Source organism: Vipera ursinii (genome assembly GCF_947247035.1).
Source record: "Vipera ursinii genome assembly, chromosome: 2".
Taxonomy (NCBI): Eukaryota; Metazoa; Chordata; class Lepidosauria; order Squamata; family Viperidae; genus Vipera; species Vipera ursinii.
Genome location: NC_139513.1, coordinates 124,521,009 through 124,533,196, shown reverse-complemented (window position 1 = coordinate 124,533,196; position 12,188 = coordinate 124,521,009). Strand labels below are relative to the sequence as shown.

Genomic DNA, 12,188 nt, shown 5'->3' with positions numbered 1-12,188 from the left:
TACTTTCTAATTTTATAATAAAAAGAGCCATTTGTATCTTTGTTGTTACTGTGTAGCTAGAAAAGAGGAGGCACCTGGGGCTTAATCTGCGTCCCTCTTCTTGTTCTGTCCACACTCTACCTCCTTGCACAAATGCGGGGTAAAAGAGGCCTTCCTTGCTCCAGGTGTCAACTGGAGGGAGGCAAGAGAAGCAGGATGAGAGGATACCTGATGACGACTCCTGTGATCTGAAAGCAAACTTTTTCTTAGGCAATACTTTTATTTCTTTTTCTCCAGGAATTTAATTCTGAAAACGATCATCTTGGGCCTACTGTCCTACCATTGGCTGAGTTGGAAAGTGACATCTTCAGAGACTCAGGTCAGTGCAGTTCAAAAATAGTTAGTGGCTCTGTCCCTCTAACAGTAGGCGAACCAAGAATAAATGGCGTTAGGGGTTGTAGAATAAAAGAGCTTTTCTCTTTGTCACTTGAGTGTGGGCTATACCAGAACGACAACCCGTGACTGCCAGTTACGAAGAGAGAAAGGGCCTTTAGAATATGAAGGGGTTCTGCAGTGAGTAGCTTTTCCCATGGAATAAGACTGGTCATCCAAACTAAGTGTGGCTTTTCTCATGAGGCATAGACTGTGGTGAGTGGGTTGAGGATATGAAATGGGCAGGCACCACCACCACCCACGTGGGCAGAAGCAGACGTTTACTTTTTCTTTGTGAGCACTTTTTGTTAAAATGTGGCTAAGCTTATCTGGGAACTGAGAATACAATTTTCTGTCTTTCACTAGTTTTTGGTAATCAGGCTTCCCAAATTTTGCCATGCAACTGGAGAGAGCAACAAAGGGATTTGGAGATTGCCAAATGCCCACCTTCGACACAGTCAGTTCTGTAGCATTATGAAACTAAACTATGCTGCGTTTTTATGGAGGGGGGAAAGACTCCTGAGTTTTAGACTACAACCCAGACTTGCTAGTACAGTATCCCAAATGGAGCCCCTGCTCTTTCCCAGACTTATAAAATTCTCTCTGCATGGCAGGGAGGGACTCTGCTCTGGTAGGCTTGGTGAGTGCATGCTTCTGACAAGAGAGAAGCTGATGGGCAGAGAGCTCTGGAAAGAGAGACAGGATTCTTCGTGCAGGAGCAGATTCAGTATTGCATCATGGGGTTAAAATACATTTTACTAGGCTTGTGAGCGTTTGCATGCCAGGGAGAGGTATCTGAGCACTCCTGTAGTATTGCAGCTAAGAGGACAGTTAAATTATAAGTGTTATGTACATAAACTGAGGTAATTCATGGACAGCTCCATAACAGCTGAGTTTGACAGCTTGGCTGGCAGCAACAGCAGGGGAGCGCATGATTGGTCGGCTGCGTACGGCGGGAAAATTCCTCTGTTAGGATTGGGCGTTGGGCCGGCAGCCAGAGTATATAAGGAGCTCTGGCACTCACTGTCTTTGTCCTGTCCCAGCTGAATAAAGCCTGTTCTTGGATATCCGTGTCAGCTGTTCCTTCGGTCCGAGCGCCCAACATTACAGTTGGCGACGAAGGTGGGATACTGCTTCATAGAGCAAAATCACTAAGCTGAAGTCACTGGGAAGCGGATAGAGGAAACTCATCCTACAACTTCCCGCTGAAGCAGTATCCAGACCAGAACAGCATGGCAAAGCTTGGACACATCCGAGAATTTGACATCTGCTATCCGGAGCGCTGGGAGTCACACTGGGGGCAGGTCGAAGGCTACCTACTAGTAAATCACATCACGGAGGACCGACTGAAGGCTGCTGCCTTGCTGTGCCTAGCGGTCCAGATGTCTGTGATGTGGCCATTGGGTTGTGCAGTCCAGAACCTGTCACAACTGTCTCCTACACCGACCTCACAGACAAACTCAGCAGGCACTTCATGCCAAGGAGGTCAGAACTTTTTTGGCGGCTTCAATTCGTTCAGAGGAGCCAGATGCCGGGCGAGTCCACGACCGATTACAACGCGGTGATACGTCAAGCCGCCCATATGTGCCGGTTTCCAGATCTTGAAGATCGAATTTGGGATTGAATCGTCTTCGGGCTAAGCGACGAGTGGCTTCAGAGGAAGTTGGTGACAAAACCTACGATGAGCCTGACTGAAGTCATTAGCGAAGTCATGGCTCACAAGACCGGGCATGGAAAGAATGCATCCCGACCAGGCAATGGCCCTAATGGGTCAGTACATCTAGGCAGCGCCATGGATGGTGACAATGAGGAGGACGATGACCCAGAAGTCAACGCCACCGAACGAAAGTTTGAAAAATTCCAAATCCGACGCGACCTTGGCAGAACTCAACAAAAACCGCGGTCCAACAACAAAAGCGTGGGCTACCCAAGCATCAGAGATCCTGAGGCAAGATGTGCCAGCTGCGGGGGCACTCACACCCGGGGAACCTGCCGATTCCGCAACGCCAAGTGCCACTCCTGCGGCAAGACCGGGCACATTCGGGCCATCTGTCGCAGCCGCAACCGCGACAACTTGAATGAACTCGACTTGCCGTTGCCAGGTATAAACCCCCCCCCAATCCCTGGCTTTGAGCACCCTGGGTTTTCTGCACAAATTATTGACAGGGGAGAGTTGTTAGGGTGTCATTCTGTAACCCACCTCCTGTTTAGGCCGAAAATTAAAATCAAGGTCCATTTACAAGGAATTCCCTGCGAGATGGAGGTCGACTCTGGATCTCCAGTCTCCATAATATCTTCTGAGACCTTTCAAACAATTTGCAACCTAAGCGGGCGGCGAGTTCCTTTAAAACCAACCAAAGTCAAGTTAGCGGATTTCCAGTGGGCCCTGATAAAACTAAAGGGGAAGGCCACCCTGTCAGTTAAGTTTAAGGGGTTCCGGGGTCCCTTGGACGTGTTAGTAACTGTAGGTAAAAGAGCCAGTCTAGTGGCTAGGGAAATACACTGGCTCTCCTGTAAGTTTAAAATTTAAACCCAATATCCTACCAGTTAGGATCAAGGCAAGGAGAGTTTCATTCGCCCTCAAGCAAAAACTTGAGGACGAACTGGATCGACTCGTTAAATTGGGAGTTTTAGAACCCATGGATGGGGTAATTGGGAAACCCCCATCCTCACCCCAGTTAAATCTAATGGCGAAGTTAGGATTTGTGCCGATTACAAGGCCACCCTCAATCGAGCTTTAAACCCACACGCTTACCCTGTCCCGTTGGTGAAACATGTCCTCTCTGCGATACAGTCCAGTGCCATATTTGCCAAGCTCAACTTGGCACAGGCGTACTTACAACTACCTGTTACCAAGGAGACTGCAGATGTGCAGACTATTGTTACACACTGCGGGACTTTCAAAGTGAACCGTCTACAGTTCGGAATTTCAGTAGCTCCTGGCATTTTCCAGGAAGTAATGGAAAAAACTTTGAAAGGCATCCCGGGTGTGTGTCCATACTTTGACGACGTTCTGATTGCAGGAGAATCAGAAGAGGTCCTGGCTGAACGATTGCAAGCTGTTCTTTGCAGATTTCATACAGCTGGGCTCAAATTGAAAAAAGAAAAATGTAGCATAGGGGTAACTTCCACTGAATTCTTAGGTTATAGGATAGATGCTCAAGGAATTCACCCCACAGACTCAAAGGTAAGGGCAATTCAATTGGCTTCAACCCCCCAAAACAAAACCAAACTACAAGCCTTTTTAGGACTACTAAATTTCTACCATGCTTTTCTGCCTCAGAAAGCATCCATCGCCAAGCCCCTACACAGGTTGCTAGAGAAAAAAGCCCCTTGGACTTGGTCCAGCATTCATGAAAAATGTTTCAGGGACCTGAAAAAACTGCTCTCCAACAACTCAACTGTCACCCATTTTATTGAGGGCAAAGCTATTTGCTTAGCATGTGACGCCTCCCCTTATGGGGTGGGGGCCGTATTAAGCCATTTGGGTAGTGATGGGATACAAAAACCGATTGCATACTACTCTAGAACACTTTCTAAGTCAAAAAGAAATTATGCACAAATTGACAAAGAAGCCTTGGCAATAGTTGCCGGGATGAAAAAATTTCACGACTACCTTTATGGTAGGGAATTTACAATCTTCACTGACCACAAGCCCTTGTTAGGGTTATTCACTTCAGATAAACAAACACCTCAGATCCTGTCTCCCAGGATCTTGCGTTGGTCTACCTTCCTCTCTGCATACACATTTAAGTTGCTTTACAAACCTGGCAGGGAAATGTGCAACGCAGATGGGTTAAGTACATTGCCCTTGCCAGAGGAGGACCAGGACCCAGTACCTGCTGGCCAAATTCTGGCCATTCAGGAACTACCTGAATGCCCTCTACAAGCAAAGGACATTGCTTCTGCCACCAAAACTGATAAAACCCTTAGTAGAGTACTGACTTGGGTAGCCTCGGGATGGCAAGCAAAAAGCCCAGGGACCGAATTCCAGGCCTTCTTCATTAGGAGGCATGAATTGTCTTCACACCTTGGCTGTCTCTTGTGGAGAAACAGGGTCATAATTCCCGATAAATATAGAACCAAGGTCCTACAGGCACTTCATGAGGGCCACCCAGGAATTGTGAAGATGAAAGCGTTAGCTCGCAGTTATTTGTGGTGGCCAGGCCTGGACAAAGATATAGAATGTCACGTAGCCGGATGCTACTCATGTAGCTACCACACGCCCCGGTACACAAATGGGAAGTAACGCACAATCCTTGGTCTAGGGTCCATCTGGATTTTGCTGGGCCATTCCAAGGGCAAATGTTCCTAATTGTCGTGGATAGCTATTCCAGGTGGTTAGAGGTAATCCCAGTTAGCAGCATGACTTCAGCCAGCACAGTACAGGTACTCAGGGGGCTCTTTGCCACTCACGGTCTGCCTGACGTATTAGTCTCAGATAATGGGCCTCAATTCACCTCTGCCATTTTCCAGGTTTTCACCCAGAACAATTTGATTAGGCACGTCACATCCGCTCCATTGCACCTGTCCACTAACGGCCTTGCTGAAGTTATGGTGAGGTCAACCAAAGACGCCCTATGTCGCATCATCCGGGGAGACTGGCACCACCGATTAGCCCAATTCCTTTTGGCTCAGCACTCCACCCCCTGTACTGCCACCGGGAAAAGTCCAGCTGAGCTACGTTGGGGCTGCTGGCTTGTCACAAAGTTGGACAGGCTTCATCCTGATCGGGTGGCTGCTGAACCGGAACGACCCTACCCCTCTCGAGAGTTCCTCATCGGGGACCTTGTATGGGCTAGGAACTATGGGCCAGGGGACAAGTGGAGTCAAGGGGTAGTGGTCGACCGCACAGGGCCCTTATCATACATCATTAAAGGGGAAGGGGGTGGCCACTTTAGAAGGCACATCGATCAACTAAGGAAATGGGCCCTGGAGACTCAGCTTAAGGAACACAGGGAGCTAACCCCACCCAGATGGCCTGACCACCTTACACCACCAACAGCTTCAGCAAGGAATTCGTGCCAGCCGGGAATGGCGCAGGGAAGGCCAACGAGTCAACCCGAAGAACCGGCAGAAACTCTTGACTCAGCTGAAGCCCATTTGGACAAGGAAACTTGGGCTGACACCAACCCAGGTTAAGGCGGAGTTTGGAACCGCACAACTTCCACGGCGTTCAGGCAGGATTTAAAGGTTGCCAGCTTACCTGGAAGACTTTGTTTGGGCCAGGGGTCAAGGGGCACGGGGAGTTAAAGATTCATGTTCAACTACAAAGCATGTTAAGGAAGTTAATCGTTTATTGTCATTTCGGGGGGAGGAAAGGGATGTTATGTACATAAGCTGAGGTAATTCACGGACAGCTCCATAACAGCTGAGTTTGACAGCTTGGCTGGCAGCAACAGCAGGGGAGCGCGTGATTGGTCGGCTGCGTACGGCAGGAAAATACCTGTTAGGATTGGGCGTTGGTCTGGCAGCCAGAGTATATAAGGAGCTCTGGCACTCACTGTCTTTGTCCTGTCCCAGCTGAATAAAGCCTGTTCTTGAATATCCGCGTCAGCTGTTGCTTCGGTCCAAGCGCCCGACATTACAATAAGCGCTGTAGTAATAGATACCCGAAAGTGCAGTGTTGCCACTGAAACTTCCCATATGGCTGTGGTATGTTCCAAGTTACAGTAGGCTTCCCTGTCTTTTCATTTGTATTAAAGGCTTCTCAGTCTCTTCCCTTCGAGTCAAAACTCTGGCACAGGACTTTTTAATGTTCCCTTCTCTTATGATCTCAGCAGCTTGCTCCTCAGTGCAGGCCAAGATGACAAAGACCAAGAGCGCAAGAAAACTGCTCTTTAGGACCTCTTGTGATTCACTCCTTTTTTGTGGGAATTGAGAAACACCATTGCCCTTTCAAGCTTTGTTCTGCTCAAAAGATGGTCTCTGCTCCAAAGAAGTTGTGAGTTTTATAGAACGATGGGACTCCAGCCTGCAGGACTAGAAGCGGAAAGAGATCCTGCATTAAGCATTGTTAGCTTCCTATAGGAGGAACTGGGTGCCAAAGAACTGAGCATTACTTCTTTGTTAAGCTTGGTTTAGCCCAGGGGTAGGCAACCTCGGCTCTTTTATGACTCATGGACTTCAAATCCCAAAATTCCTGAGTCAGCTATGCTGACTTAGGAATTCTGGGAGTTGAAGTCCATGAGTCATAAAAGAGCCAAGGTTGTCTATCCCTGGTTTAGCCTGTCCATCTGACTGCCGTAAAGGTGACAGGGAAGGCTGAACGGAGAGGAGCTCTCTTGCTTGTTCTGATGCAAATGGTGCTTATCTTTCCACAGTGCTGGGAATCCTTTGTGGGGCAAGAGCTCTACCGTTTGATGGTGATGGATTTGATTTTCATTCTCCTGGATGTCATCTTTGGAGAGCTGATATGGAGGTAATGATTACAATGGAGATAATATGGAGGCAATCGGATGTTCTCCACCTGACTTCATCAAGTGGTGGGCCACATACTTAAGGTAGACAACATACTGTAAATTTTAATACACAGGTAATCAACAGAAATATGCAGCACAGGTAGCCTCAGCTTACAGTCACTATTGAGCCAAAATTTTGGTTGCTAAGCAAGACATTTGTGAAGTGGGTTGTGCCCATTTTGCAACCTTTTTTGTCACAGTTAGGTGAATCATGCTGTCGTTAAGCGAATCTGGCTTCCCCCTTAATTTTACTTATCAGAAGCCAGCTGGGAAGGTTGCAAATGGGGATCACATGACCTTGGGATAGTTCAACTATCATACGTACATGCCAATTGCCAAGCAGGCAAATTCTGATTACGTGACTATGGGGATGCTACAATGGTCATAAGTGCGAAAACTGGTCATAAGCCACTTTTTCCAGTGCCATTGTAGCTTCAAATGGTGACTAAACAAATGATTGTAAGTCAAAGACTACCTGTACCACTCTGTTTATGCATGTTTATGAATAAGATTAAGAATATAGCATCAGAAGGATATGATCCCAACTGCCAGGTGCGACCAAATGGTAGGGAAGGTTTCCAGAATTTGAGTCGTGAGGAAGCCAGGTAAAAGGACAAATCTTATAGCCTTTTTACCCCCTCCCTGCCCTTTAGAGTGCTCACCCAGGCATTGGGATAATTAGCAAGAAGAGAATTGATGTTTTTCTTTACATTCATTGCAGAGGAAGAAATTACAAGAGAGTAAGCGGGCACAAAAGGAGGAAGGTGTAACAAGGAATGTGCTACTGGTAGTCGTTGCTTAGTGAATCTAATTAGGACAGGAATTTCCATCACTAAGCAATGAGGTCATTAAGTGAAATATCATGTGACCACACTGCTTAGCAACAGCAATTTCAGTATAATCCTGCTTGTGGTTCTTAAACAAGGATCTTGTGCTTGTGTCCTTCCATGCTTCCTCTCCTTCAGATCCCCCACTCCCCCCATCTTCCCCACCTCTGCCCTATTGATCACATGACTGCAGAGGCACCACAGTAGCCATGATTTTGAAGACGAGGCATAAATATCATTTGTTCAGTGTTGTGATAACTTCAAATAATTGCTAAATGAATGGTTATTAAGGGAGGACTACTATAGTTGAAGTGCCAGCCATAAGCTACAAAGGAGGCAAACAAAAACTTTTAGTGTGAAACTGATTAGATTCTGATTAATTTCAGACAGCAACTGGAAGCTGATTAATTAAGTTCACAGAGCTGCCCTTGTTAACATTCCCTTAACACGGGTGTCAAACCCAATTGCATCTCGGGCCGTATCGTGATGTATCAGGACTCATTTTGCCCTTGTGGGGCAGGGGTGAGCATGGCATGCAGGGGCCAAATCCAGTCCGCGGGCCATATCTGACACGCCTGCCTTAGCAATTTCTAAGGAGGGTTGCACTGCCTATAAAAGCAGCTGTGGAAAAGAGATCTTGTTTAGGCAATCTCTGCTGTGTGAAGGGAAGGGGTAGAAAAAAAATGGGTCAGGCACAGGATAATGTGTACTAGCTGATTGAAACGATGAACAGGTGACAGAGACATGTAGCACACATTGCAAAGTTACTTTTTCATCACCGTGTATCCACAGACAGCTGCTAAACAAGGACTACCTGTCATCCTAAACATAATTCTAATTATTTTAGGTACATTGGATTTGTTTCAGAATAAGGTCCAATAGGATTATGTTGTTAGTCATGATAATGCTACTTTGGGTATATACCAACATAAAAGGGTCAGCTCCTAAAATGGGAACTTTGGAGGGTCTGAAAAATGTATCTTGTTACTTAGTAGACAGGTATTCCAGAAATGAAATAACTTGCTTGACACTTTGAATAAAAATATATAGTGGCTTATATATTAATTATAGAAACACAAAAATCAATTTTTGAATTTTTAAGCTAGGCCTTTTCCCTATTTTTTACAGAATCATATTGGAGAAGAAATTACAAAGTAAACAGAGGCCTGAATTTGACATTGCTAGAAATGTGCTAGATTTGATTTATGGACAAACTCTAACCTGGTGAGACTCTTTCTTTTCCTTCGATTGGTTGTTTCCTGCTTTGTTCCTTATATAAAAAAACCCATTACAAGCTTCAAAGTATGTTGATCTTTAGAACCCTTGTGTTTAATGTTATTTAAAATAATTGCACCCTCACTTTGTCAAAGTTTTCAAAATACTCAACACATTTATGTATTTTATTTTTTTAAAAAAAAATACATTGGATTAACATCATGAAGACCTGTATGTGAGATAGAACTTTGGTATTCACTGTCGTTCATTATCACTGGCTTCTGCGGCCCATCCATCTCCATCTCTAAATCAAAGTTTTTGGTTACTTAAGCAAATGGGCTGAGGTGCGGAATTGCCTTAGTGCATTGCATCTTAATGAAATAAGCCAGAGGTCCCCCACCTTTCGGGCACCAGGGACCGGTTCCATGGAGAGAGGTTTTTCTGTGGACAGGAGGGGGTGTGGTTTTGTGTACTGCCTGCATTTCGCAGATGGGACTTTGCTTTTTTGTGCGGACCGGTTGCTGGCATGCTGCAGCCCGGTACTGGTCCACGGAACGGGGGTAGGGGACCCCTGAAATAAGCAATGTAACACTTCTCTTCTTCATCTTTTTGTTTCCTAGGCTGGGGGTCTTCTTTGCCCCACTTCTTCCTGTGGTCCAAATTCTCAAATTATTGCTGTTGTTCTATGTTAAGAAGGTAATTTAGTTGCCATTTCTCTGATGCATGTTGCATTACCTGGCTGCACGCATGGGCAAAGGACAGGAGTGTGGACGTGGCTGCAATATTAGAGCTCCCCCATCCCCGCCCCTCCCTACCCAGTCAGGATGGAAAAGTTAGCAAATCACATTGAATAGGAGGAGCTGCATTGACCAGAAGACCATTTACAGAAAGGGAAAACCAATGAGGAGTTCTGAACCAAGAGGAAGATATTTATTTAGTCTCCTCATTCAGAAGCAGCAATGAATGAAATGTACATTACCATGAGATGTGAATTAGAGCATTTTTATAAAAAAAAAATTTAAAAAAGAAACTTTTGGCAGGTTACATTTGGGGGAGAAATTTTTTTGGCCATTGTTTATTTTCCCCTCCTTAAAATCACCCTATATTATTTATTGCTTTGCAGAGTTTTGGCATAAGTTACTTTTAAAGGAGAGGAGAAGCATTTATTGTCTATAGTTCACTTTTTTCAACATACATAAATACTGCATGTAAGTTTTACTCAGAAACTACTGCTCTTAGGAATAAGTAAAAATCTATTAATTTTCCTATGAATCCTTCTTAGGTCAGCTTGATGAGAAATTGTCAGTGTCCCAGTAAACCCTGGCGTGCATCTCAAATGAGCACCATCTTCATCTCTTTGTTGTGCTTCCCTTCATTCCTGGGTGCCTCCGTATTCCTCTCCTATACCATCTGGGCGTGAGTAGATTTTCCTGTGCAAAATACATTTCCTGTTACGTTCCAGCTGGGAAATGTTTCAGACCAAATAGTCGCAACTTCTTCCTCCACATTTCTATAATCTCCATTTTGCCCTCTATTGTCTGATATAAAGCAGGTCCAGGTTTTGATGGTTTTGGGGAGAATGGGGCTGTCACTGGCATTGTGTTGTAAAACTTGTATCTCCATCCATATACAAGTTACCATGCCCCCCCCAAAAATTCCTTTCCTCCTAAGAGGCCAGTCTTCTACCAATGCTAGCCCATTGGTACTTGCAGCGGAAACATTTTAACACAATGTGTTGTCAGGTCAGAAAAATATAGACTGCGTTTCTGATAAAGTGAGCCTGTGATCATTCTGTCATTGCAAACATTAGTATGATGTTATTTTTTACAAAGCACTTATTCTTTTGAAAAATGTATCTTAAGCTGCTGCAAATTGCTCTTTCCATTATTAGGAAGGCCATAATTAAATCTGCTTTATTTTCTATTTTCAGAACTCCCATTCGCATATAGTTGCATATGCGGCATCTTTTATGTATGTCTATGGAGATTCTCAGTCATCCAGGTCATGGCTGTCCCAAAGGTGCTTTTTCAAAAAGCTTCTAGACTTTGTTTTTCCTTGAAGCCACTTCGCTTCTCATCCAAAAAGCTTCTTCAGTTCTGACAGCCAGAAGAAGCTTCTTGGATGAGATGCGAAAGGGCTTCAAGGAAAAACAAAGTTGCCTTTTGAAAAAGCATCTTTCGGAAAACGTTTACGTATTGTTAAATAAAAAATGAACATATGTCAAGAGGGAAATTGCTTTTTTATATGTTAGTGCTATAAATTGTGTTTAAATTAATACTGAAAAACATTGATTTTATAATAAGCAATACAGTATATATATATAAATCTGTAAAATGAAAAATTAGATACGGTAGTTACATGAGTTACATTTCCTTCCACTTGACATTTTGATATGTACTTAGCCTCTCTTTCTCCATACAGAATAAAACCATCAGAAACATGTGGACCTTTTCAAACTTTTGATACCATCTATGATTCGTGGAAGGTATGGGTGCTACAGCTGGAAGAATCCAATCCAAATATTACTTGGTTTACCTGGATCCATCAAAACCTCTTCCAAACTTCCTACTTCCTGTTGTTAATCACTGCAATTTTGGCGTAAGTTGAAATGACAAATTTATTTATGTAAGCCTAGAAAATCATAAATAGTTGTTAGCCACAATGCATAACATTTATGCAGATATACATACTACGCGATAGAGTGGTTGAATAATATGGATGAAGGTTGTTTGCCTGTTATTTCTCAACCTACTGTAGCATCAGGATTCATCAAAAGTTGTGGATGGTTTCTGCTGCTGGGTATGTAAGTCGAACAGAAGTAATTTGCTGTTAGATTTTAGTTTAATGTAATGTTTAGTTTGGCTTTATTTGAACTTCTAGGAAGTTCCTGAAAAATAGTTAAATCGTCTTCTTCCAAACAATGTAAAAAGCCTTAAAAAGTTGATTGAAAATATTTACCGGTAATAGAAAATAACCAATGATTTGGAGAAGTAAAATTGAAACTATATTATGGGAAGATATATAAAACACAACAGATATTTCCAAAAACTGCAAATTATGTACCGTAGTAGTAAAACGCTATGAAAATCAATTGTCAATTTAAAATCTTTACTTACTAGTTAATAAATACAACATAGATAACTTTATATAGATCTCTCTAATTTACATATTTGTATTTGTGGTAAATGTTAAATTAGTAATCCATGATTCTCAGTGTGATTCAGAATTAAACTTAATTATTCAATATGAAATGCAGATTTTTGAATTTATTAAA

General features: G+C 43.8%; 1 protein-coding gene across 4 annotated transcripts in view; it reads left to right on the top strand.

The window, feature by feature from the left end:
• The window catches only part of TMC6 (transmembrane channel like 6), a 41,640-nt gene that overhangs the window by 24,298 nt on the left and 5,154 nt on the right, over positions 1-12,188 (top strand). For all 4 annotated transcript variants that reach the window (XM_083353013.1, XM_083353011.1, XM_083353014.1 and 1 more), the window contains 6 exons: positions 277-358; positions 6,735-6,832; positions 8,828-8,923; positions 9,535-9,610; positions 10,197-10,330; positions 11,336-11,512. In XM_083353013.1, coding sequence (XP_083209139.1) covers positions 277-358; positions 6,735-6,832; positions 8,828-8,923; positions 9,535-9,610; positions 10,197-10,330; positions 11,336-11,512 — 663 coding nt within the window. The remainder of the gene's footprint in view (positions 1-276; positions 359-6,734; positions 6,833-8,827; positions 8,924-9,534; positions 9,611-10,196; positions 10,331-11,335; positions 11,513-12,188) is intronic.